At 46.2% G+C, this 27,405-nt stretch overlaps 1 protein-coding gene across 2 annotated transcripts in view; it reads left to right on the plus strand.

Annotated features, from left to right (window-relative positions):
* Positions 1-238: 238 nt before the first annotated feature.
* fig4a (FIG4 phosphoinositide 5-phosphatase a) overlaps positions 239-27,405 on the plus strand; it is a 41,664-nt gene continuing 14,497 nt past the window's right edge. The window contains exons 1-20 of one of the 2 annotated variants that reach the window (XM_049002248.1): positions 239-669; positions 1,760-1,858; positions 3,381-3,504; positions 6,233-6,389; positions 7,856-7,906; positions 8,150-8,295; positions 8,391-8,519; positions 10,075-10,175; positions 10,340-10,502; positions 12,990-13,087; positions 15,205-15,338; positions 15,750-15,866; positions 15,986-16,031; positions 16,397-16,545; positions 17,763-17,929; positions 20,858-20,996; positions 22,572-22,630; positions 23,376-23,523; positions 24,541-24,624; positions 25,830-26,025. In XM_049002248.1, coding sequence (XP_048858205.1) covers positions 607-669; positions 1,760-1,858; positions 3,381-3,504; positions 6,233-6,389; positions 7,856-7,906; positions 8,150-8,295; positions 8,391-8,519; positions 10,075-10,175; positions 10,340-10,502; positions 12,990-13,087; positions 15,205-15,338; positions 15,750-15,866; positions 15,986-16,031; positions 16,397-16,545; positions 17,763-17,929; positions 20,858-20,996; positions 22,572-22,630; positions 23,376-23,523; positions 24,541-24,624; positions 25,830-26,025 — 2,370 coding nt within the window. In that variant the 5' untranslated portion in view covers positions 239-606. The remainder of the gene's footprint in view (positions 670-1,759; positions 1,859-3,380; positions 3,505-6,232; positions 6,390-7,855; positions 7,907-8,149; positions 8,296-8,390; positions 8,520-10,074; positions 10,176-10,339; positions 10,503-12,989; positions 13,088-15,204; positions 15,339-15,749; positions 15,867-15,985; positions 16,032-16,396; positions 16,546-17,762; positions 17,930-20,857; positions 20,997-22,571; positions 22,631-23,375; positions 23,524-24,540; positions 24,625-25,829; positions 26,026-27,405) is intronic. The other variant, XM_049002249.1, reaches the window with a different exon arrangement.

Genomic DNA, 27,405 nt, shown 5'->3' on the forward strand with positions numbered 1-27,405 from the left:
ACTCGTCGGACTCACCTTACTTTAAGTTTAATTTTACACTGAGTTACATATATTATAATATAATCATACAATAGACATTTATTCAATGTTTTTACGTTACAATTTTGATTATGGCAGAAACGATATAAGCTACTTATATCTTAAACACATTAGCTATATTAAATCGCTTTTATCTTTCGTTAGGTGACTCGTTCTGTTTGACCTGTGAGACTTTCCGTCTCAGCCGAACCCTCCCATGACTGTCACCTGATCGGAAGAAATAGTACACACTGGTACAGTAATGTTTTGGCGGTGTGATTTTAATAGCTATATCTGCACATTTATTTTACGTTGACTACGTTTTTCATTAATGCTCTTAATTCTGTGGTTGCACAAATTCGATTCAGGACGCGTGTCTTTTTCCTGATTCATAAAATAAACAAAATAGAATGTTTTTCTTGTAATGCAGTGATAGCTAATTTTTAACACGGTTTGTGTTCCTAATCTGAAACGCTGGCATTATATACATTTATGTAAATCCTTCATGCTGCTGACCTTCATTCAAAAATTTTATCACCTCTTTCCCGTGATGTGAATGCTGTTTGTTTACATCGATACTTCTTCATCATGCCTCTGTCGGCAGCAGTCATCAGTGATGTGCAGAAGCTGGTTCTGTACGAAACTAGAGCAGTAAGTGAAATAAATTAATTAAAAAAAACATTTACAGGAAGGGAACCAATGACTAGTTATTGTTTAAGGTTAGCTGCGTTGCCATTTACCGATGTTCATTTACAGTCATCTGCGTATTTTTCATTGTAAGTTTTAAATTGTTTGGTTACAGCTCTAAAATAAGAAGTCATTTCAACGTTTCTGAATGGGATTTACAACAAAATACTATACTTAAAGTTGCTAATTTAACCTGACGCCAGTGATCGCACGGTTTGAAAAGAAGCGCATAAGAGCAACCAGATTGTAATGGTTTCATGTAATATATATTTTTATGTGAACATTTCTTTGAGCTGTTATATTGCTGACAAATTTGTTATATACAATCTGAGAACCATGCAGTTTAGATGTACGCTGCGTCGCTGTTAAATCACTGATGCAGTCAAGCGTTTCCCATTTTGAAGCACCAGGGGGCAGTAACCCACTAACATTCGCATGTGAAATTTTATCGGTTTTGGTGCGATTCCTCAAATTACATCCTTGGCTACTGATCATTGCGGTTGCAGTACACGTTTGCAGTTGGGTCTTTAAAGTGTTTCAGTACTCTGATCAAGAAAAGTACCATACGTCGTTTTAGTTGCTTAATTGAACGTTACAAAAGCTGTGCAAGACACATTTCCTTATAAGATTGTGGAGCTGTGGTCCGATATGCCTCCAAAACCACAAAGACGCTAAGTGTCTGTATCCCATGGATGGAAATTGTCTAGAAAATATTAAGCAGGGGATACTACGAATAATTAGATATATGCTATATCAGCTATATGTAAATAATACATTGTAACACCATATAAGTGATGATATAACTGAACATCACATTATTATAGCACTGTATACCTTGTAAATTATTGCCTTATTTTTATGTAGCCTCAGACTGTTTTTGAAGCCTTTAGAGAAGCCTTCATATTCTAAAATCATTGTCAGGGAATATGTAAAATTAAGTAATTACAGTAATGCTGTACTTTTGTATGCGCAAGCTTACAGACTGTGTAAATAGACACTTTCAAGAAAATCTTTCTTTGCAATATACAGTAAGCTCTGTCATTTTGTTTTTCAGAGGTACTTTCTTGTCGGGAGTAATCAAGCGCAGACTAAGCACCGTGTTTTGAAAATTGACCGCACAGAACCTAAAGACTTGGTGATTATTGATGATAAGGTAGGTGCCCAGTGACCAGAATTCATTTGGCGAGTGGCTCTTATGTGATACACTACTAGCAGTAATATTACAATACTGTACTGTATTTCACCTTTACACGAATAGGAAGCAGACGGCAGAGTTTATTACATTATAAGTGAGGGTGTGATTACCATTATAGGTGGAGGTGACAGACATTTCTTATTATTGATATTTTTCCTTTGATGCCGTGTGTGACCAGTCTCTTCTGATTCAGCTCTGGGTGTCCGCTTTGTGTTGTAGTTCTCCCAGACCTTAATGAACAGAGCGTGCCAAATTTCCCCACAATGGTCAATTATTTGAAATGTAGGACATGGGGCTCCAGCAGGACAAATATGCCTTTATTTCACAGTTTTATGTAATTTTCACCCTGTACTGGCTGTTCATACCACTTGTTGTACTTGTACGCTGCCTGTGTTGTACAGTTTCTGGTCATACCTTTGTACTATAAGGCTGTATGATGTGTTATTACACTTGTGGTTGTACTTTTGCATTATGGGCTATACTGCTTGTCCGTCTGTCTGTCCATCCATCCATCCATCCATCCACTAGCTGCTTCTCCTGGTCAGGTTTGCAGGGGGAGACTGGATTCTCTATACTGCTTATCTGTCCATCCATCCACCCATTCATCCATCCATCCATCCATCCACTAACTGCTTCTCCTGGTCAGGTTTGCAGAGGGAGACTGGATCCTCTATTCTGCTTGTTTTAGACAGTTTTGTTCTGCCAAATAAATTACAAGCTTTTGGGAGTCAGTGCAGCTGATCCACAGCATCGACCGAACATAACCTGAAGAGAGCGTTATTGACCGCGAGGTGTTTAATTAACATCCATCTATTGGATGCCGACTTTGCGTCACAGAGACCTTGCACCAATTAATGCGCCGACGGCTAGAGGCTGGGTTATTAGGTTCTGATTTCAGGGTCAGTGAGGACATCTCCCTTCAGCTGAAAAGGGTTTTCCACTCAATAAAATGAGCCTGTAAGCAGCATTCAAGCCAGTCATAGCATTTAATATATTCAATCTTAGGGAAAATACAAAAGTCTGGTCAGGTTCAAATCAGAATTTTGTTACATGTGTAATTCCAGAAACATAATATGCTGAGGTTCTGTGATGAATTCACAAGTCCACTGACTGTGGTATTATTTTACATCCATCCGCGAAACATAACCAAAAAAGTGTTTTAGATCTGGATAAAATCTATTAATTATGCAAGGGCAATCTTTATATACGCATATAAAAACTTGGTTAATATCTTCTGATCTATACTTCTGCAGTTCAACGGCCTTCTCCAGCTGCGTGTGAAGGTTTGAGTTTGTGCTGTTAGTCACAGTCAAAGTGAACTTTATTGTCATCTCAGCCATGTACATTTATACAATGAGATGAGACGACATTACAAAGTAGTTGACATGGGGGTGTTCACACTGGTGATCTGTCCCTGGTGCTTTGGGGGCCCCTGTCAAGCTGATGAAACAGTCAGGTGGTCTTTCCTCTGTTTCCCCAGCATGTTTACAACCAGCAGGAACTGCGTGAGCTGTTGGGCCGCCTGGAACTGGGGAACCGGACCAAAATTGGCCAGAAGGGGTCCTCTGGTTTGTCCCGGGCAGTGTCGGCCTGCGGCATTGTGGGTAAGGGTTAACTCCATCTTTTATTGATCTTTTTACTCAACAGGTAAGATACTTGATGGTCGATGTATCGATAAAATGTCATATTGTGATTATGAACATTCACATCACCATCAGTCTGAATATCTTCAGCATCGTGGTGTAGCCCAAACATTTGTTTTCTTGCATAATTAACAGCTATAAAATGGAGCTTTGAGGCGAATAAATAATGACAAATTATATTGTGATACTTATCGATATTGTTTGATATGAAAAAAATTATCACGATAAAATATTTTGCCGTATCGTCCAGCCCTACACCCAGTTGATTTGCTTTAGTTGCAGTATGATTTTGGTATTTCCCCAAGCTGTTTTATACATTTATCAAGAGAATAATAATAGTTTTCCCTCTTTGCATTGAACCCAGCTATTTAACTATTCTGAACTTACATAATTCTGAGGTCCATGGTAATATAATCGGGGCTGCAGGATTTTGCATGACAATGTGGAGTTTTGGAGCAGTTTTTGGACCTGCAGGTTTTTGATCTTGGGCCAAGGAAGGTCTGAGTGTCTCTCAGATCTTAAATATCTGTTTCATTGCATTCCAGCCTTATCATTTGTAGACAAAGGAGATGTAATTGCCCAGGCTTGTCATAGATTGTTGACTGAGGTGGGTGATTTACTTGCGCAAACATGTTCTGAGGGCAGAAGGTAAAATAATTGGTTCAACTTAGGCCTGCAATATTTTGAGGATACTGTCTTTCAGCGTCCTAGCTGATGTTGGTAATTCAAAGAGGCTTGTTATGTCCTGAGATCTACCTTTGTGTCTTTCCCGCAAAGTTCCTGGTCTGGGGTTTAGCTGTCGCCATGTGTCGTCCGAAGACGGCTGGTCGCACGTCTGTGTCCCGTTCGCAGTTTCCACCCACCTTCCTACTAAGATGTTCTTCGTCCCACTGACCCAGCAATAGCGAGCTACGTGTGCGGTGTCGGCTGATGGGTGTGGGGTAGTCGTTTCCTCTCCGGAATAAGTGTAATTGTCGAAATTACATTATGAAGTCAGGTTGTTACAAGCATTGTCTGTGACCTACATACAGTGACGTTTGCATGTAGGCCTGAAATGGCCTTGGGTCAGTCACGCAGTTCTGGTTTGGTGTCACACCCTCTTGGTGATGATGTCATTGTTATTTCATTCTGCTTTGGACCCACCAATGGCATTCAGGTAGAAGGCGGAACCTGTGTTAAGTTCACCTGGGTTCAGAGTCTGTTTGATCGGTGCTGGAAAGCATTACAACCTTGTCCTGCATCCACGAGCAGCTGTGCTCTTTCTTGGTGGTTATGAAACTGGCCCAGCTTCTGGCTGAAAACAGCGGGAGGCTGCCATCTTTCTGAGAAGGTTTTAGTTGGGTGTTTAGAACTCATTCAGACCTGCTAGTGCTACCCAGCAAGAGAGCATCAGTCTGGCCTGGAAGCAGATTTTTAACGCGAGATGGGTAGTGCCATGTCAGTAATTTTATTGACATTTGTAGCTCTTATTGATCTTTCCAGGATCACTTTGTGTAACAGTATCAACGAAACGGACAGCTGATCCTCTCCTGAGCAGCTTAACCCTCATAAACAAGCGAAACTGAACTGGAGTAGCAAGAATTTTGACATTCAGTCACAATAATGTCGTCTACAGGATAGTTATCATACGACACAAGGAACAAATAAAAAGGGAAAACAATGAAAATGGACAATGGATATACCATTTTGGGATGAATATTAGACAACCCTGACTATAAGACAACTCCCCCTACTTTTTCAGCAATTGTTTTATGAAAAAAAGTTTTTGCAATACCTAATCTTATCTTTATAAAGAAAAACATTTTTACTTGACAAGAACATACAAGAAGTTTGTCATTACAACAACCACGTTAAACAGAAAACATTACGTGAAACAAATGTATTTTGGTAATAAATGAATAAAAGCTGCTTCACACTGCACTTGTGCTGTGTCCATTTCTAAATTTTAGACGGTCACGAAACAAACTTAAAAAGCAAGTAACCCCTGGAGTCGAATTCTGCATTTTCCTGTCCAGGTGGTTTCATGATCCCTCTGTCAGTGATTAAAAGAGCACAATCGTTTTAACACTTGTTCGTTTCAAAGGCTACAAAGAATTAGCCAGATGGACCTCTCAGAAGCCTATTGTTCAGGGTATAGGAGGATACCAAGACCAGCCAGGCTAATACCTGCCTTTTCTCCTCCTGAGTGGACAGGTGTTCCTACTTGATTGATTTTGGGATAATCAGCCAAAATTCCACCTTTTAATAAATAAATAATCATTCTGTATGGGAATACACACTCACCGCAATTTAGGTTTCCTCCATTTCTTGTTGCTTTATATATTATCACGTGGCGCAGCAGGTGTCGCTGTGATCAAGAAACAGGACTCATCTATAATCATATCCCACGGTGTGCTAGTCATAGGTACACTACATGGGTGTAGGTTTGGTTTCAGCATTGGTATGGCCCAAATCAGCCCCGAGCCCCGCGCCCCCTAAACACGCACAGATATCCCACAATATTGTTGAGCCTTTGGTCCACCAGACAGGATGCACAAGTCTATTTCTGGTCATAAGAGTGAGGTCTTTATCAGCCAAGATTTCATTGCCTCTGTGTTACGTTACGTTATGTGAGCACGATTCCACGATTGGCTCATGTGATCTAGAGCTTATGTACAAGGTGAACATATGGGAGTGTCCCTTTCTGCAGGTTTTGTGCGGTTCTTGGAGGGATACTACGTCATCCTCATCACCAAAAAGAGGAAGATGGCGGACATCGGGGGCCACTCCATATACAAGATCGAGGACACAAACATGATCTACATTCCCAACGACTCCGTGCGGATCACGCACCCAGACGAGGCGAGGTGAGCCCAACCTGGGTACAGAACAACAAGCCGGTGCCAGGGAATTGGTGCTATTGGGGGCTTGGGAGGCACAACGGGATAAAGGTAATTAATTCGCCAGATAATTAGAGGATTCCGTCTTGTCCGGGGGCTTAACAATCACCCTGGTGACACTGAAACAATACATTCTAAATGTCCCCTGTCCCCCCCCCCCCACCACAAACAGAGAAACACTGTATCACATGACTTGATCCTAATTACCAAGCCTGGAGGATCAGCACGGGCCCCAGTCATGCATAACCCAGCAGGACGTGGCATCCCCGGTTACGGCGACCTTGACAAGTCGCAGAGGCCTTGTGGGTGCCAGGCTTTTGTGCTCGTATTTCCAGGAGGAGCTGGGCGGCAGCCCATTGAGCGTCTACAGCATGACCAAGAAACCGAAGGCACTCATTTTCATCACAACCAGCCACTGCATAGCAAACCCTCACGGCACCAAATCCACTGTTTTCTAAGCCAGACATTTAGACATAGCATGGGCGCCCACCCAAGTATTGCGTATAAACCTTGATGTTCTTCGACGGATTTAAAAAAGAATAACAGCTGTTTTGGTCAATCCACCATTCCATTATTATAGCCCAAATGGTTTTTGCATTTATAGTTTGTCATCCACCTGACATTGGCTGAGAGTCCTCGGTTTCTGAGCTGCGCTCTTTGCTTAATTTCATAGTTTCTCACTAGTAAAAACTGATCTGTGTATTTTTACCTTATCACCTTACTCATTTTTATACGATTGACCAAAATTGCTTTAAACTGCATGAACCTCTGAGTGCTTACAGTTTTATAGTAAACAGATTAAATTTATGGCTCGCAAAGTCTGGCAAAATATTCCATGTAGGCATGTGTACAGATGGTAAAATTACAGGTTTGAACCCCTCCAGTGGGCAAAATCTACTAAGGGGGGGCAGCCTATGGTTTTTTCTAGTTATGGGCCTGATACTGTGCTGTGATCTGTGTGTTTGACAAGTATGATTTGGGGATAGCCCCATCCTGGGTTGTTCCCTGTAGCCCCATCCTGGGTTGTTCCCTGTAGCCCCATCCTGGGTTGTTCCCTGTAGCCCCATCCTGGGTTGTTCCCTGTAGCCCCATCCTGGGTTGTTCCCTGTAGCCCTATCCTGGGTTGTTCCCTGTCTTGTACCCGTAGCCTCCGGGATAGGCCCCCGGGCCCTCCTGCCACCCTGAACAGGACAAGCAGTTTCAGATAATGGATGGATTTTGGGTTAATAATATCTTTTATTTGAGCTACTTTCAAAATTGAATAATATCGTAACTTGGTCTGTTTTGGCAAAAATTGTATATTAGCTCTGATAGAAAGTCACGGTCAGCTTTACAATCCAGCAAGGGCTTCTGTAAAATGTAGATGCACTTTTTGAAAATTGTCACCATCGTTCCATCGGCTCTTTTAGCAGCTGTTTCCCTCTTTTTTCCAGATACGTGAGGATCTTCCAGAATGTGGACCTCTCCAGCAACTTCTACTTCAGGTAAATGCGTGTCGATGTGCCTCACGCCACTCTGAGGCCTGCTACCATTCTGAGATGTTCTGCTTCGAGAGGATGATCCCAGCGATATGAGTCCGATTCCGGCCGTCATTTATCATCATGCCCACTTGTAACCCGCAAATGTGTGTCGGTGAGACGGGCGCCAGATATGGGCGATTGAGTCAGTCCATTTGTGTACCATCCCATAACTTTTAAGCTACTTTTTTCTTTTTGTTTCTGCTCCAGCTACAGTTACGACCTGAGTCACTCCTTACAGTACAACCTTACCCTCCTGAAAACGATGTGCGACCTGGGCAAGACGGAGGAGCTGCTGCCTCCAAGCCGGCAGGACAGCTTTGACATTTTTGAGGACGAGGGCCTGCCGACGCAAGGTATCACCGTGTTTGTGCCGCACGTTCATTCTGCACAAACTCTCTCGCCTTCCTCCCTTTGTTCACCACCGTATGTACCACTGCTCCCCCCCCAGTCATTCACGGGATCATAAATGAGCCGTATGCAAAGTACATTTGGAACGGCAAGCTCTTTGAGAAGATCAAGGACTCAGTGCATCCCAATTGGCTCCTACACATCATCCACGGCTTCTGTGGCCAGTCAAGTATCCTTCACGTGGGGGGAGAACAAGGGCCTGGCCTGGTGGGGTGGGGTGGGGGGGGGCTCCTTTATTCCCTCAGCGGGCGCCTGGGGAGTCGGTGTGAAAGGTAGACGTCCCTGTGTTGAGCTGTTTGGTTGTATCTGCCGAAGCTTGCAGCCGCAGCACTCAGGACAGGCTTGGAAATAAGACCAGCAGGTGCTTGACACTTCCGACTCGAGGACAGTGACTCAGTGACCCAAATACCCGGGCGCACTCTGGACGTCTGCTGGGTGTTTGTCAATGTGCACACTTGACTGTACTTGTGTTCTTGTGAACCCGTTTTACATCATCTCCCATTGCCAAAGACCAGTTCCAATACTAAAAGTACAGAGGAGGGTAAAAATCCCTGGATGTCATTCTTGCTCCTCCCAAAATATCAAGGACTCATCGGTTCCATCCTTGCCAAATGAGACCAATCCATTGATTCAATGCATTAGAAGTTAAAATCGAGTGCCCATGATTGGCCGGAAATTGGTTCTGTCTAATGTAGACAGTACTCCTATATGGTTGCTGAGCTGTACTTCCACATGCAGCATAATGATTGGCTTGCAGATGTCATGTGATGATAAGCAGGCAGCCTATCCTGAGGACAGGCTGAGTTATGAGGCCCAGGTCTTGAACTGGGTTCCCCCTGACATCTACGGGGGGTGGGGGTGGGGTTGCCTTATGGCTTTGATGTCTTGTCAAGTCCATTGAAGTTTGTGGTTGCCAGGGGTGGCTGGTTTCAGTGTACGGGGGTCCACGGTGTGAAAGGTAAAACTTCGGGGAATGGTCGACTCCTTATTGGTGTGGAACCCTTGCAGACAGGCAAATGGAGGACTTGGATATGAGTGGGAAAACGTAAGAGATACTTAGAGGCAAACAGCAGTGTGAGTGAGACCTAACCCAAGCCTTGTACTCCAAAACTGTTCATGCACCTTCCTGAAATCTGGTCCTCCTTCACATAAAGCCTGTTCTTTTGTTTTTCTTTATTTACTCTCTTCTTTTTGTCCCTTTGATTTTCCATGTTGGCCCATAACCTTGGCACACATGTTGGGCATCTCCCACGCCGACGTCATTTTCCTCGCGGCCTGTAGCTCCGGCGCCTTCCATTGTGCCTGCACACGGGGCTGTTGCACGCCTCACACCGCAGAATGCCTCCTTTTGTTGGCCGTAAAAAAGGTGCTTTTACGCGCGAGTTCTCCATCCACCTTGGGAGTTACGGCCAATAATGAGCTGTTGTGAAGTCGTGAATGTATTATCTTTGCTCTTTCTGTTGCTTGATAAGTATCCATGCTTACATGTTCAGCTGCAGCATCATCATCTAATTAGTGGGACCGGAGCATTTTTATGGACATTTATGAGATTAAAAAGCAAGTCGATCAATAGAGTCGTCATCCTGGTTTGCCCGTCTGTGTGGGGTGTGGAGGCGGAGGTGGGAGGTGGAGAATGGCTTCTGGGGAAGAGGTTTTCTGAGGCTAGCAGACTTTAGTGGATTACCAAGCCTGGACATTTCTACCTTAACCCAGGTTCCTCTAAGAGCTGTTGATCTACGGACGGCCGGTTTATGTCACTCTCATCGCCCGGAGGTCCAGCCGATTTGCCGGAACCCGCTTCCTCAAGAGAGGAGCCAACTGCGAGGTCTCGCCTACATCATTTCCCTTTTTTACTGCCCTGGAGAAGACCTATTGTGCTGTTTAGGGTCTTTAAGTTCTGAGCTAAGATCAGTTGAGCACTATAGCGTACACCTCTCACTCAAGCTGCCCACAATGTTGGTGCTGATGCTGTTGCCCTCACCCTCCAAGGGCGACGTGGCCAACGAGGTCGAAACGGAGCAGATTGTCCACGATGCCTCGGTGATGTCTTTCACGGCAGGGAGCTACTCCTCGTATGTGCAGGTGCGAGGTTCCGTCCCCCTCTACTGGTCCCAGGACATCTCCACCATGATGCCCAAGCCACCAATCCGCTGTGAGTTTGCCTGCCGTGCGGCATGTTATTGCACTTTTTCCACGTATAGCTATTACGTTCATCTCTAGTGTGAATGGTTGATACCGTGCTTTGCTGCGGCATGTTTCGGCTCAGTTTAATAAAGATCAGGCCGTAGGAGATGAGATGAGGGGAGGGTCGTTTCGGGCGAAAGTGAGGAGATGAAAGACAGCAGCAGTAATCCACTGATCCACTTCTGAGGGGATGAGTGTCACTCGCAATATGAGATCTCTCAGGCTGGGATTGCAGAAAACCAGGTGCCCCACGGGCTGCATTTCTATCCACGTCCTGCCACGGCTTCCAGCAGTGTGGACCTCGTGTACCTCTCTTGGTTCATGTCCTCAGAGAACGGTCTATCCCGAGTCCACCCCATGTCCTCACATCCACCCGCTCTACATGCTGCTTCTGTTTCAGTCTTACATTTTCCCAATATCTACCCTCATATTCATCCCCAAACCCTCTCTACATCCACCCTCATATTCATCCCCAAACCCTCTCTACATCCACCCTCATCTTCATCCCCAGACTCTCTCTACATCCACCCTCATCTTCATCCCTAGACCCTCTCTATATCCACCCAGATCGTCATACCCAGGCCCCCTCTACATCCACCCTCATCTTCATCCCAAGGCTGTCTCTACATCCACCCTCATCTATATCCCCAAACCCTCTCTACAGCCACCCTCATCTTCACTCCCAGACCTTCATCCACCTTTTCTACATCCACCCTCTCTCCCACTCCGCCGTCTCTCCCCCCTTTGTACACATTCCCTCTCTTCCCCACTACTGCACCCATAGAGCCTTTGTACATTCAGCCACACTCTCACACTCTTGCGTCTCCTTTCCTGCAGCCCACATATACTCTCTCTCTTCGATTCCATGCAGAACTCACTTAATTCCATGCAGTTCCGTTTGTTTTTGATGTTTAGCATAAATTCTAGAATGGGTGGCTCTGAGCACCTTGCATATGACACAAAAACAATTTTACAAATAGATTTCGAATGGTTTAGAGCAGTTAAAACCTGGATGGAGGCTTTAGTGTGGAATGTGAAAGTCGGGGCCTTTTGGGGTCATTTTCTCCTCCCCCTTCTGAAATACTATTTAAACCTTACCTTTGTATTTCAGCATCATTTGTTTGTCTCCATTAGCTGGTAGCAGAAATGGTTTTTGAAATAATTTTTCATCAGCCGTTCACTTGTTCTTTATAAAAACCTGGGGTACTTTCTGCCATCGTGTTACCATGTCACTGTGTCATTATCTCCATGTCTGAGTTTTTCAAATCTAGAGATTGAAACAGTTTAGATGCATCATTGACACAGCCTATGGCTAACGTTTGGTTCTGGGTTTGGTTCATTTTAAGGTGATGCTAAATGCCCTGTGCTTGAGATCATGCCAAAACATTAATTCAGTCTTCAAATTATTATCTTGCTGTTAACTTAATAAACTCACTTAGATGGTTTTCAGAGAATCGGTTAGCTGTTTGCAGTTTCAGTGTTTGTTTTACTATGAAAAATGTTTTTCACTGAAAGCAGCTAAAATACAAATAATTTATTACTGTAGAGATAAGTAGGTCACTGTTATTATGTTTATCAGCAGTCTGGACCACACAGCCATTTGTCATTGCTTATGCTACATTATACGCACACAAATGGGCTCGTTATACAAGATGATTGAGTTTTATGCGTGGGATTTAGCCGTAATAACTATATGAATAAGTTAGTTAAGGTCCCGAAGGGGAGTGCTGCTTGGATGTGGTCCTTTGTGCTTTCAAACAAGCTGCGGTCCAATTACCTACGGTCCTCATTTGGCTTTTGAATAGTGGCATCATTGATGCTTTGAAAATGTTAACAAGTTCCTTCCTTTGAACACAAGGGAGCAACACGCCCTATATTTCTATGTCTTTAGTGTTACAATCTTGTGAAAAGCAAATAAAATGTTTTTAAAACTAAATCTGTAGCATTTTATTAAAGAAATAAAATATTTTGTTTAATCTTTTGGGGAGATAGTAAGTTTTAGATTTCATTTTTCATTTTGTTGATGCTGGTAAAACCAATATTTTATGTTACTCCTGCCAAACTAGTACTGCATCATTAAACTGCTTGTATTATTATTATCCTTAATATTATCATATTATTAAGACCAAGGTGTAGCCACATATGGGAAGGTAGGCAAGTGGTTAAGGCGTTGAACCGCTGATCCGATGTGCTCTGCATGTGTGGGTTTGAATCCCGTTTTCTCTGAGGGGTGGTGTGTCTCTCAGTGGGTTAGGCCTCTGATCATATTTGTACAAGTGGCAATTTAATTTCTAATTCCTTAAAACTACACCTTTACACATCTCTGATATCAGAGCAGGTCTGGACCTGCAGCCCTCTGACCCAAGCGGGTCCCGGCAGCTCACTGGGTATCACCCCTCGTGTGTCGTTTTGGCATTTCGGGGTTTTCCTCACGACTGTTTTTCTGCCTTTCCAGTGGACCAGGCGGATCCCTACGCTACCGTGGCAGCACTGCACTTCGACCAGATGCTGAAGAGGTTCGGCTCACCCATCATCATCCTCAACCTGGTCAAGGTAGCTTTTGGGGCCGAGTATCTGTAATCTGCACTGTTGGATCTTAGGGGCTAAGCATTTTACATGTTCTAAAAGTGGCGCCATGTTTACTGCAGTACCATCTTTCAGTGCGGGTTTGCCCGGCCCTTTGATACGGAGCTTTAGTTGGTTGAAAATTTAAAGGAAGCTTAGCTAAGCTAACTAGCTGTTTAGCTCACTAGCTAACACTGCCTGAATGTCACCAGTGTTCTTAAAACTACTTCTACACACTTGCTTCACACCAGTCCCAAGGACTAAGAAGGGTCTGACATGAGTGATAGGATCCGAGTCTCTTAATTATAACCGGTGAACCGAGGTGGCAATTTCAGCTTCAGGGAAAGTCCGAACATTTAGTACATCATGCTGATGAACATTCGCTGTGTTTTAATCAGATGGGGTCAGAGGCAGCTGGAGTCTCCTTTAATTATTTATTTCGTCAACTGCATTTTGGGTGCATCTGGATCTCTGGGTTTATAAAGTCAATGTTGGTTTTTTTAAAGGGAGGAATCTTGTTGTCCCTTAAATGGTTATAAGTTAATAAATCTCTACAGCTGTCGTCTGCGTCCTCAGCTGGTGGTGGGGGTTTGGGGGGGGCAGGTTTTAGGGCTGGGGCCTGTTGCCTGCATCACGTTGAAACTCACGGGTCGTGTGGAGGGGGGGGCTTCCTGACACCAGGGGGGTGTGGGCGGGGAATTCCAATCTGTCACCTGAGAGGAGGGAGGGAGACTCAAACGCAGTGACCTGTTACTCAGGGAGTGACTCCGGGGGGGGGGGGGGCAGCACGTGGCCTGCTGCATTCAAGGCACCTGTCCGAAGTCGATATGTGTAAATCGCCTCGTTAGCATTTGTAGAAGAATGTCCACATTAATCTGTGTATCTGAAGATTTACTCCCCCCCCCTCCCCCCCCCCCTCCCCCCCCCACATTGCCCCCTCCCCCAGCAGCCCAGATTACCACACAATCATCATCATTCATCCCGGAACAATTTAAATGTTAATAAGGGTCTGCGGTCCGCAGTGTGCTCACGTGTCTGCGTGTGTGCGCATGTGTCTGCGTGCGCGTGTGCGTGCGCGTGGGTGCACGTGTGTGCATGCGTGTCTGGCTGTCTGCGTACAGACTCTCTGAAACGTTTTGTTGCTCGGCAGGTGAGAAGCTGATGGCCGTGCGCAGATATGACATGTCGGGTAGCAAAATCACATCCTATCTCTAGCAGCTGCTAACGGCTGTTAAATCGCCCAAAATGAAAATGACTAAATGATATACAGTGATCCCTGCCTGTCGCGGAAGTTACGCTCCAGACTCATCAGCGATAGGTGAAAATCCACGATATAGGAATAGCATATAAATGAACATTTTTTTATAGTTTAAACCTTAAAATACCCCTCCCACACGCTTTAAACGCATATTGTAAACACTTATGATATGTGGATGTTGGGCTAAGGAAATGAGTAACATAATAATAATGATGATGATAATAAACTGTAATATATATATATATACACATATACACACACATCACTCTCTCTCTCTCTCTGTTTTCCTAATGGACTATTTAAAAATGGTCAAGGTCTTCCTCTTGTGCTTAGGCTCACTAGTAGCAGAAGGCTTTGAAGATGCAGGGCTGTCGTAGGGCTTAAAACAAAATGAAAAGTTCACAAAAAGTTTGCTCACAACAATCGGACCACAAGCAAGGTATGCGATACGCAGAGAACTATGATGCGTCAGGGAAAAATCCACGATATAGCGGGGGCGCGGCAGCTGAACCGCGATATAGCGGGGGCGCGGCAGCTGAACCGCGATATAGCGGGGGCGCGGCAGCTGAACCGCGATATAGCGGGGGCGCGGTAGCTGAACCGCGATATAGCGGGGGCGCGGTAGCTGAACCGCGATATACCGGGGGCGCGGCAGCTGAACCGCGATATCGCGGGGAATCACTGTATTGGAAAATGGAACAGAAATGAAAGTCTTACGAGTTTTGAGTCAGTTCTGTGTCAGAGTTTCCTGTGATCGGTGTGTGTAGAAGGCCACCTTCTGGGTGGGGCTTTGGGGCATGGGCATGTGGTCTTACTGTCCCCCCCCCCCCGGCGGTTTCGCCCCTAGAAGCGGGAGAAGAGGAAGCATGAGAAGATCCTGAGTGAGGAGCTGTACCCTGCCGTCATTAACCTCAACCAGTTCCTGCCTCCAGAGCACTGCATCGACTACATCGCCTGGGACATGGCCCGCTACACCAAAAGGTGGGAGGAGCTTGGAGATGGTTGGGGGGGGGTGGGGCTTACTTATGTGACTACACAGAGCCGCAGTAAGGTCCAGAGTGACTGCGCCCAGCCTCTGATACAGTCTGGAGAAATTGAGAAAGGTATGATCCTGTGGACTGTACCGAGGCTTTGCGTAGTCACCGTGGACTGTACTCAGGTTTTGCATAGTCAAAATGGACTGTACTGTGGCTTTCCATGGTAACTGCGGACTGTCCTGGGGCCTTGGATGGTCACTCTGGACTGTCCTGAGACTCCTTGTAATCACTATGGACAGTATTGAGAGTCGTTGTTGTCTGGACCATGCAAAGTTGGTTCACCCTGGATCTTATACAAGGCCTCAGTACAGTCCGTAGTTCATGGTGAATTTCCCTTTGTGTCCCTCAATTCCAGCAAACTGTGCAACGTCCTGGACCGTCTTGGCCTCATCGCTGAGAATGTGGTCAGGCGGACTGGCTTCTTTGTCAACCGTGCTGACCTGCACTGTCACACCCTGCGGCCTGATGAGAGGTGTGTTTAAACCCCCCGCCCCCACTGGCCAAAGGATGTTTTTCTTTGGGTCGCCCCCCGGGGGCTCCCCGCTTCCTCTGACATGCCATTTGAAACACAGCTCTGTTGTGTCCTGGCAGGTGGGGCGATCTTGGAGGCTACCTCACTGCCTGCGGACGCATGCAGGTGCAGTCTGCTGACGGCGGTGGGGGGGGGGGGGGGGGGCTCTCCTTTGAGGGGCAGTAACACGAGATTGGTGGGAGACTGAAATACAGTAAATATGGTATCTGGTCCTGTACATCTGTCGGTGCCCCCCCATGGGTGCAATAAGCATGTGTGTGTGTGTGTCACAGGCTTGTGGGAGTGTTAGTGGGTGGGGGGAGCTGTGTGCCAACTATCTGAATAAGCGGGATTGAGGAACTGTAGGAAGATATTACAGAAATACATACAAAATAAGAAATATGCAGTAGTCGTGTTTGTCTAGGGCTTTCCATAAAAGCTTATTGTACGTTAAGTTGGCACTGACGGCGACCTCTACTGTCCCGGGACAGACGGGTGTACTCCGGACCAACTGCGTGGACTGCCTGGACCGGACCAACACAGCCCAGTTTATGGTGGGAAAGTGTGCCTTGGCCTACCAGCTGTATGCTCTGGGAATGGTAGACAAACCCAGGCTGCAGTTTGACACAGACTGCGTCAGGTAGTGTCCCGCGGGGTGCGGGGTGGAGTGGGAGGTTCTGTTCTGTTTGGGTGACCGGGTTTCACAGCACTGTCACCTTAATAGTGGTACTTTATTGATCGCAAAGGAAATTCCAAAAATTACTGCAGCACACAGAAAAACTGTTATCACTGTACATATTCAAAAAACACAAGGCAGAATACTGTATTGCACAATTGCAGCATTTAAATACAGTTACACTCTTTTCGAGAGTTGGTGACTGAGTGGGGTGACGGGTTGGGGGGGGGGCACTTGTAGTAGCATCTGATGGCCACTGGGAGAAAAGACCTTAGATAGCAGAGCTGCGTGAGTCCTGCTGAATGTACTTCTCTATTTGACCAGGATGTGAGGTAGGCGGTGTGAGGCATTATCCAGTATGGACCAAATCTTCTTGAGTGATCTGTTTTGGATGGTGGTTTCAAAGGAATCCAGGTGGATTCCCGGAACAGAGCCAGCCTTTTTAATCAGTTAATTGAGTCCTTCTTTGTAGTACTGTACTGTTACCTCCGCCCCCCCCATGTTGGAGACCGGAGTTCCTGCCCTGCTCTGTTTGTGCAGAGTTTGTATAAAGCCTACCCCGTGTTTCCTCCAGGTGCTCCAGATTCTCTTGCTGTGCAAACAAATGCAATTAGCCTAATTCAAGTCTGTACACTGCCCATTGTGTATGTGTGTTAATGTATGCATCCAATCCAGGGTGTCCCCCAACCTCTTACCATGACCTTGCCATGATCCTGGTTAGAATATGAAGTAAGATAATGGATAGATGGATGGATATTGGCAGATACAGACCTTTTCCTGACCTATCTGGTGTAGGAATGATTGAGGTACAATTCTGTCATTGATGAATTTTGATAGCATCTATCACCTTGAAGCACAGCTGAAGTGGTATTTGGCTCAGCCTGTGATCAGAAGGTCACCGAATCCCGGGCCCAGCTGACTAATGCGGCAGTTGGGCCCTTGAGCGAGGCCCTTAATCCCCCGGCTCCAGGGGCGCTGCACACTGTGACCCCCAAGCTTGCTTGGCGCGTCTTGTGGAATGGAAGGTGCGGTAGATGAAAAGAGAACTTCTCCGCGAGGATCAATCAAGTATCACTGTTCTCTTCTGGGGGTGGGTCTTGTGTAGAATATGGCGTGGCAAGCCGTACCATGCCACAGGCTGGGGAGTGAGCCCGGTGCTGTTTAACTCCTCTCTGTCCCAGGCTCTTTGAAGAGCTCTATGAAGACCACGGGGACACGCTGTCACTGCAGTACGGCGGCTCGCAGCTGGTCCACCGGGTCAAGACCTACCGGAAGATCGCCCCCTGGACCCAGCATTCCAAGGACATCATGCAGACCCTGTCCCGTTACTACAGCAATGCCTTCTCAGGTGACACCTGCCGTGTCGCGTGTTACGCATAAAGAAATGCGTAAGGCCAGGACTCCCCGAAGCAACAGATGCTTTGCATTATGGGAAAAAAATAAACAATGCCAGCATTTGCTTTTCAGCTGTCCCCAGCGGACGAAAGACCAACGTGATCAGTAATGGAGCGAACATCGCTCTCCTGATTACAGTGTTAAATAAAACATTAAAAACAAATAAATAAGGGATAATGAGATCCACCGTGGGTTTTCCTTATTGCATTCCCGGCCCTGGAAATCGAAGGCCGCTCTGTGTTACGACAAAGCCCTCAATCGGAGCTTCATTAACTCCGTTTATGGGGAGTCTGAAAAAGCTGCATACATATGTTCTGCTGGGCCTGCGGATTATGCAGTGGGCTTCGTTACGAGAGGGCCGAGGATTGACATTTAATGCTGGCGGCCCACTGTGTGATATTTCCTGGGTATGAGAGGATGTTCCCAACTCCTCTTTATGAGGCTGAGCCGTGCTCCTGCTGCTGTAAAACCTTCACGCCACTTGGGTGTTATGGGTAGATCGTGTCCCTGTTTGCCATCGAAGCAGAGCAGTGTTGCCGCGGTTTCCGCATACAGTTCGCTGGCACATGATTGGCTGAGGGTGGTCCGAGATGGCCGCCTCTGCAGTTTTACAGTGTATGTGTGTCTGTGGATTATGTTTATATTATATTGTAGGGACCAAATATATTGAGGTCCCCACAAAGATCTGTGAATGCAATCAAAAACTAAAAATGACAAAAGTATTTTGTTTGGTTACTTATGGTTAAGGTTAGGGCTGGGTAGGGGTTAAGGTCGTCATGTTGGGATTTAGAGTTTTCCCCATAGAAATGAATGAAGAGTCCTCACAGAGATATAATTACCAGCCTGTGTGTATGTGTGAGTGTGTGTGTGTGTATGTGTGTGTGTCACACCTTCTTGCAGTGTTCTCCTAGCTGCTTTGATTAAGTAGGAAGGGGGATTTATCTGGCTCTAGCTCAATTTACAGAGAGTTTAGGAAACAGGGAGGCATTGGCTATGGGCTGTAGCTGTCTGTCGAAGTTGTCCCTGGGTGTAGCTGGCTGTGGGTGTAGCTCTCCATGGGAGCTGTCCCTGGGTGTACCTGGCTGTGGGTGTAGCGCTCCATGGGAGCTGTCCCTGGGTGTAGCTGGGTGTGGGTGTAGCTCGCCATGGGAGCTGTCCCTGGGTGTACCTGGCTGTGGGTGTAGCTCTCCATGGGAGCTGTCCCTGGGTGTAGCTGGGTGTGGGTGTATCTCTTTATGGGAGCTGTCTCTTGGTGTAGCTGGCTGTGGGTGTAGCTGTTTGCGGGAACCATCTCTGGTTGTAGCTGGCTGTGGGTGTAGCTCTCCATGGGTGCTGTCCCTGGGTGTACCTGGCTGTGGGTGTATCTCTCCATGGGAGCTGTCTCTTGGTGTAGCTGGCTGTGGGTGTAGCTCTCCAGGGGAGCTGTCCCTGGGTGTAGCTGGCTGTGGGTGTAGCTGTTCACGGGACCCATCTCTGGTCGTAGCTGGCTGTGGTTGTATCCACCCCCCGCATGCAGCCTCCCGTGCGTCTGTGACCAAAGTCTCGTCAGAACCCTGGCCAAATAACGAGGGACAATCAGGCCTAGACCTAAGCAGACATCTTCCGTCGTGCTTGAAGTGCCTAAACCGTTGCAGCTGGCCCAGCCTCCCTCTGAACCGGAGGCGGACTGAGGTGGGGCGGCACGGGGGGGTGCCAAGGCATAACCGCCCAGACAGGCCAGCATCTCCTGTCACTGTGCCCTCTGACAAGATGCTTTTCTTTGTCATGGTGGTGGTTATGTTTCCAATGCCCGGTAATTTATCTGATGGCGCGGCTGGTGCCTTTCACTCCCCCCATCACTCCCCCCATCCGTCCCCCCATCCGTCCCCCCACCCCTCCCTTCCTCCCTCCAGGATGATTTGATAATGTCTGACCTGATTCTGCATGTATTACCTTCTAATTCATTTCTTTAGAAAAGCGTGACTCTTCCTGGTTCCCGATCCCTCCTAAAGCAGAATGCTGTGTGTGTGTTTGTGTGTGTGTGTTTGTGTGTGTGTGTGTCTGTTTTTTCTCGCAGTTGTTGCATTGTGGGGACCCCATTTCCACACAGTGTAATAAAAACCTATTGTTTTGACCTTTACAATAATGTACAAATGACAGAAATCTGTGAACACAATCAGAAAACTAAAAACACTGTCGTTGTTGTATTTTGTTTGGTTACTTATGGTTAAGGTTAGAGCTGGGTAGGGTTAGGGTGATCATTGTTGGGATTTGGTGGACTCATGGTGGTGCTCTGTGTCTCACTCTCACTGGTCTACTCAGCTCAAAAGAGGTGTGGTTGTGCTGTTCTTATTTGGAAGGTGCTGGAGGGGTGCATTTTGATATGCTAAACCCCCAGACCCGGTACTGAGACCAGCTGTACGGTCATTTCCCCCACATCAGCTTCCCGATAACTTTGGGCATTACTGGGGGGGGGGGGATGTAACCCTGCTCATTTATCCAGTGGTCATATACAGCTCATAAAAATCAACTGTCCCGCAGGTGTTCAGAGACAACCCACACAACCATTTATTTCTCCACAAAAACTGCACGTCTCTAAGGACAGGAAACATTGTGATGGACATCGAAAAACGTTCCTCCAGTGAGAATAAAAAAAAAAAATAAAACAACAAAAGCTGAAGATTAAAGCCACTTTTGATGATGTGGTTTAGGAACTTTGATCTGACGCGATTTTCTTAGATTACAGTCCTTCCATTCATGATAGGGGTGGATCAGTCCATTTGCTTTTCTGAAAATTACGACCACGAGTCCGACCCCGTAACCAGAACAGGTGAAATCTGAGTCTGTCGGTTCACGCAGTCCGCCGGGCCCTCTCTGGGTCTTGCTCCGCCTCTTCCTGCAGACGCCGACAGGCAGGACGCCATCAACCTGTTCCTGCAGGTCTTCCAGCCGTCCGAGTCCTGTCCGCACCTCTGGGAGCTGCCGACCGACTTCTACCTGCACCAGAAGAACACCATGATGCTTCCACATGACCGCAGAAGGTAGCTGTGCCGCCCCCTTTCCTCTCAATTTATTGGTTTTATAACTATGCTCATTATTTTCCAAAAAGCATATATCACATTGGAAACAACCAGAAATTTTAAGTAAACCATTACTTTCTAGGTACTAATAAACTGAAACCCTGAAAGAGCTATTCTGAATTAAAAACTTAATTGACAAGTAGCCTCATTGGGTACTTTTTAATTAGGAACAGCTTTGCCACAACATAAAACACCAAATATCGGTGCTTAGTATCCCTTTGGGAGTCAACGACTACAATTGCAATTAATAGCAAAATAGCAAGAACAGAAACGAATGAGTCAGTCAAAAAAATTACGACGGTTAATAAAAAGAAAATGTCTTGCGGAAGATAGGTGCTGACAGGTGAAACATTGCTTGTGAGAGGACTTTTGTTATGAAACCGATAAATTTGCAACGTTTTGTACAGAACCAAGGAAGCGTGCGAAGACTTTCTGTGAACACTGTAGGTACCAGTTAAGATGTCTGCTTAAATCACTGTGGCTACTACCATCCACACATATTGCCACACCACCCTGAAAGACTCATACTTTGATTTTATTATTATTTTTTATATCAGACGACCATTTTTGTCGCATTTATTTCACTGATCATGGTCACACTACGGTGTGGCAGCACCGGGTTCCATCGCCCTCTAGAGGTGGCAGCCTGTAATGACCCAGCATGGTGGTACCTGCACCCAGTCAAATTCAGGGTGTCCGTGACTCGGCTGTGTAGTCGTCCCCCGGCCCCCCTATGCTGTTATTCTCAACCCCGCCTTTTAAAATGTTTTTAAAATGTTCCTTCCTCATTATTTACAATGTTTACTGCCCCCCCCACACACACACACACACACACACAACGTCTGCAAATCAGTTAATGGTGCGGCAGGTCGATCTCATGCTCTTGCCCAGACGGGGCACTTTCAAGGTCTCCGTGAGTCGCTTGCATAATGGGTTTAGGTTTAATCAAGCAAATTGCTTGAAACTACCATTGAGTGATGATGAAAGCATCACCATTATGATAAAAATAAATAAACAAATAAGAATTGGGCTGCAGGTTCAATCGAACAATTTTCCCGGCACCGGATTTGCTCCCCCGGTATTACTGTATGAAGGGTGACAAAAGATAGACTAACGTCACAGCTCAAGGAATAAAAAAAAATAAATCAAACTGCAGGGGCCACCTACCTCTACCACCACCCCATCGTCTGCACTGAAATGAAATTACAGTTACTTGCCAACCCGGTTTGTATGATCTCTCGATGTGTCTCATTGTCTCCCCACCTGCATGTATATATGTATTTTAACCCCCAAAAATGAGCTAAATATGTATTTGAGAATTTATCACGGCTAATCACTGAAGAAGCAAGAATGCTCACTCAGTTCTTTGTACAAATTTTTTTTTAACAGTGTTTTACAAGCATACTAATTATACTAATCTATACTAATATATAACTATACTAATCATATAAAGTCTCCCTTATGTCCATTCACATCGCAGTGTGGTAAACGGGTATTAATCTGCTGCTATTCTCACCAGCCAACTTGTCTCCTCAGCTACACGTTTTGGTGGTCGGAGGATTTGCTGAAGTACCTGCCGCTACCCTACGATGAAGGTATTCATCTCTATGCGTCATTTTTGTGACAATACCATTTCCTCACCGTTCGGTATTTATTGCAGTTTTGGGGTCACGGTATATTATCTAAACATTCAAACATTCAGTATGCAGTCTGCTCTTGTATAATGACGTCTAAATTCTAGTCCTCGAAAATAAGATGACCCCAGTTTTTTGGATGTATTTTTTTGGGGTAAAATCTCTGTCTTATATTTGCGCCAGTGCCTATAGAAAAATGTCAGCCATCATAATACCGCGGTTCACGTGTACATATCGAATCGTCGGGGGCGTACCCAGCTATTTGATAATGTATTTTGTTACACGGTTAAGTAAACATGTTGTGGCCAAGGTAAATATGTGGTTATTTGGAAAAATAAAGAATTCACTGTTTAATTAAAGGGTGATATGTTTTTTTTCTTAAATATTAGGATACAGAATCTTTACTCCAAAACCACGATAAATACTGAACCATGAGCAAACGATATCATTACATCCCTAGGAGACCCAAGGGAGATCCCAAGTTTTCCTTAATTTCTTAATCTTAAAAATTTTATTGTCAAATTAAAATTATAAAATTATTTTTTTTGACGCCTCAGGAATGGGAGTGGATTTTCAGGGGAACATATGAAGGTCTGTGGGGTGGGGGGGGGGTTGGGGTGATAGAATGTTCTGGAGTCTGAGTGGGGTGGGGTCTACTGAGGGCTCCGGCATTCGCGTAGACGTCATGTGACCTGTGTTTCTGCAGCGCCCTGCGAGGAGAACAAGCGGCGGGTGCGCGGTAGGCGGATGAACCACTACGACGAAGGCACCGACATCTACCACGAGTTCTTCCGGCCTTATGAGCTCTCCTGCTTTGATGACAGCTACTGCGTGGCTATGACCAACTCTGCCAGGTGCGACCCCTCGGTCGTGGGGCCTCCGGGGTCCGACTTGCCAGCTCTAATGCGATGGGCACCAGGGCTTCCTGAATAAGATATGCAGCACTGTTTAGAAATGTCTAAAACAGTTTGTCTAGGCAGTAAAGTACATACAAGGTGGGTGGTGTAGCAGATACTGATCTAGCAGCAGAGAGGCTACAACGGGCCTTCAGCTCTCTGTCCCCTGAGCTGGTATCTCCCATCCGGCTGTGTCCTGCTGTCAATGGCCGTGCCTGTAACCCTCTGATAAATCTTGTCAGCTTTTAGTCACTCACAGGTGCCTAATGGTGGCGGTGAAGGATACTGACCAATCACCTGGATTGTGGTCTTTAGAATGTGACCCTATTCCAAAGTGCCAATGTAGGCGCCGAGTCTTTGGAAAGGTTGCAGTCTACAAGGACTAGCACCCGCCTCCGCGACTGGTGATGTCACCCTCCCAACCCTCAAACCCCGCCCCCTCCCAGTTCTGCCCAGGCTGAGCCTATTCATAGACCATCTGCAGCCCCTTGCAGGCTGAGCTGCATGGGCCTCCATTAGATTTACATGAGCTGCTGGTGTCCGAGCCCCTTCTCCTGTGTGAAGCAGGAACAGCAGGAAGTGTAAGCAGAAGACTACAGTGGGCTGCGCATAGACAGTGTATATAGACACCTGTGAATAGAGACACCCACTCACACTCAACCAGTCAGTATCTGTTGACAAAGAAAGTACAAATCGAAACCAAGGATTTATTTCAACCAGCCAGTTGAATATAAAGAGTCACAGAGTACTCAAGTGGTTGGTTGTAACAAAATCTTGGACTGGATTTTTGTACTTTCTGGACCTGAACTTTCCACCTCCATCTGTAAAGGCTTACTTTTGTGAGTAACTTCCCCAAAACTGCTTTACAGTCGTCTTTTGAATGCAGGCGTTTCACTCCCTGGGCTTTTTTGCTTCAGCACAGCTCATCTCTAAGGCTTTTTCTTAATTTTTTTGTGTTTTTTTTGTGTCTCGTAGGGAGTTCATGCCGAAGACCGTGGGGGTCGACCCGAGCCCCTTCACAGTCCGCAAGCCTGAGGAGACAGGGAAGTCTGTGCTGGGGTGAGGCTCCGGCACCTGATTAGACATGCGCTCCGTCGGTCACAGTCTTTTACAGCCTCCTGCGTTCCCATTATCTATATACTGGAGGCTAGTCCTGGAAACGCCTATGGATGGGTCACCTTTTGCCTCAGTCTTGCCTGTGTGGAATTTGCATGTTTTCCCAGTGTGGCACAAGCCTCCTCTGGGTACCCAGGTTACCATCTGTAGTCCAAAGATATGCAGTTAGTCTCTAAATTGCTAGTAGAATATGATTGATTGCATGTGTCCTGTGATGTATTGGCATCTCGTCCATGGTGTCCCCCATCCTTGTGCCGTGTTCTTCCTGGGACTGGCTCCAGACCTCACCTCCTGTGACCCTAAACAGGATAAGGGCTTAGAAGACTGACAGATGGATGTTCTTTTCCACCTTTGAAGTTCTCCATCTTTCCCCTGACATGTGTCCAAGTTTTGCTACACCGGCCTTCATTTTAAAATCTGTTTTGATTAAGTCTTTTATTACTTCGTTTTGGTCCTGGATCTTAATGGCATCGAAATGGCTTCTGAAATCCTTCCCAGCAAACCTTAATTGTTCTTTTGAGGTTCCAGTGCCATGTTAATTTCTATGGATTTTAACACCGTGCGTAAGAAGTGCGCTGGGGCCCGATTCATAAGAAAAATGCTAATATCTCGGCCCCTTAAGTGGAGCTGCTTCCTGCATAATGGAAATGAGGCCACCTTCATGCTCCGTCACAGCGCCGGCCACTTTTGGGCTGCTTCTCGCTGTTGGAGTATTTTTTTACTAGATAGCTTTGTCAAGATATTTATTTGCTTTTATTGTTAATCTGTAAATGTATTATATATATTTATTATATAAATTTATTATATATGAGATATATATCCAATTTTATCTGTTTCATTTCTCTATATGAATTCTTACTGACTGAACGTAGTTCTTGCCATAAATGCTGACATGGCATTAAGTATTGAAGTATCTCCCTACCTCCAGTGGATAACTTGAGGGTACAGCCCCCCCTTCAAAAGAAACTATGTATAGCTGTACGGTTGTTCTTGCTACCCCTAATAGGACTGTCCTTATTTATTTTTTATTGAATGGGGTAAAACCGTTTTGTCCAAACCCCCACCTGAAGAGGCTTTAGCGTTTGGTCACGGTCGCCCCTTCCTCTCTAACTCTGTTCGCCTGCCCCCCCACCCCCTATTCCCACCAGCAGCAAGAGCAGCAGGGAGGAGGCAATGCTCCAGCGTAAGACTGCCGCCAGCGCTCCGCCCCCCCACAGCGAGGAGGTGGTGTCGAGCAGCTCCGAAGATGACTCCGAAGAAGAGCGGGAGGACGAGGGTGCAGCCTCGCAGCGCTCCACGCCCATCAAGCTGGCCGAGGTCATGGAGAGCACGCGCATGCAGGAGGTGGGCACGGCCCCCATGCTGCTCCTCCCGTTACTTAGCTCAGCGTTATTCTCACACTGCTTTTTCTTTCTTTGCTGATCTCCTGATTTGACCAGAGCCCCTGCCTCGTGATTCAGAAGATTTTTCCGTCTTCTGTGGATTTAGCCCTTAACGTGTTCACCCCCGCCCCCACGAGTCGCGTCCCAGGGAAAGCGGGGGCTCCCATCTGCCTCCCCCCCCCCCCCACCCTCAGACACTTGCCACATTAATTGGGTTTAAGGGAATCCCAGCACATTAATCCGAGGGAATCAGGGAACTGTGAGGATTTCCAAGCAGGATGCGGTGAAGAAGTTTGATAGTCCTGTCTCCCTTTAAGGGGCCTGCTACCCCAGGCACACAAGCATGTTTTTCTTTGCAAAGACTTTCAAAAATGAATGCAAGAGGCAGATCTCAGTGCTGTCATGCTGGGTTAAAGCTGGGATAATGCGGACGGAATCCATGCTGAAGTAAGCAGTTAGTTTCTTGGCTTGTTAGCTTAGTGTCATGAATGCAGATCAAAGTCAGACATCTCGCATGTTGCTTTGGGCTTTCATTGCCAAACCTCTGGCACTTAATAATGCTCATTATTCCATCCTCTGAGGTGGGAGCTGTCCTCCCTGTCATGTTTTGGCCCTTGCCTCCGTGCGGAGAGTAGGCTTGGTGCCTGCCTGCGATTAAAACCTGGACGTTCCCATCTGAAGATGATTCATATGTTCAGATCGTCATTTAATAGCAAAGTGAGTTTTCCCATAGCGGGGGGTGGTGTGTAGCCCAGTAGGATATGGATCCCTGGCTGTGTCCATAAGGTTGTGGGTTTGAATCACATGACTGGCATAGTAAGCAAATCACTTTTGGGCCCGTAAGCACGATCCCAGGGACGCAGGATGCTCGTATTTTGCTCTGTCGCTATGGACAATAGCGTCTGCTAATTACACGAACTCTACGGAGCACACCAGCACGCCGTCTCCCCGTGGAAAAGCTTTCCATGTCTGAAGCTGCATTCGCTTGTGAAATTTTAGTTCTGACCCTTTTTAAGTGGTCATCAAAAACCGCGTTCCCCTTTGTACCCCTGCTACTTAAATCTTACCTTAGATCTTGACTGCTAAACTGGGTCCCTTCAGTAAACATCAAATACAAAAGTATCACTCTAAGAAATAATAGTTACTTTGGATACTGGCCTTTCTACGCTGGTTCATAGTGTGTATTTTGTGTGCGTCGCTGAAAGCCACCTGTGCATCTGTGAGGGAAACATACCGACATTTCCCAAGAGCTTGGTAGCGAACACCAATCACACTGGACTCCGAGCCACCCCTGCTGTCCGCTCTTCTGTTATGGAAATACTTTACAGTATCCTTGTCTCTC

Source organism: Brienomyrus brachyistius, unplaced genomic scaffold (genome assembly GCF_023856365.1).
Source record: "Brienomyrus brachyistius isolate T26 unplaced genomic scaffold, BBRACH_0.4 scaffold66, whole genome shotgun sequence".
Taxonomy (NCBI): Eukaryota; Metazoa; Chordata; class Actinopteri; order Osteoglossiformes; family Mormyridae; genus Brienomyrus; species Brienomyrus brachyistius.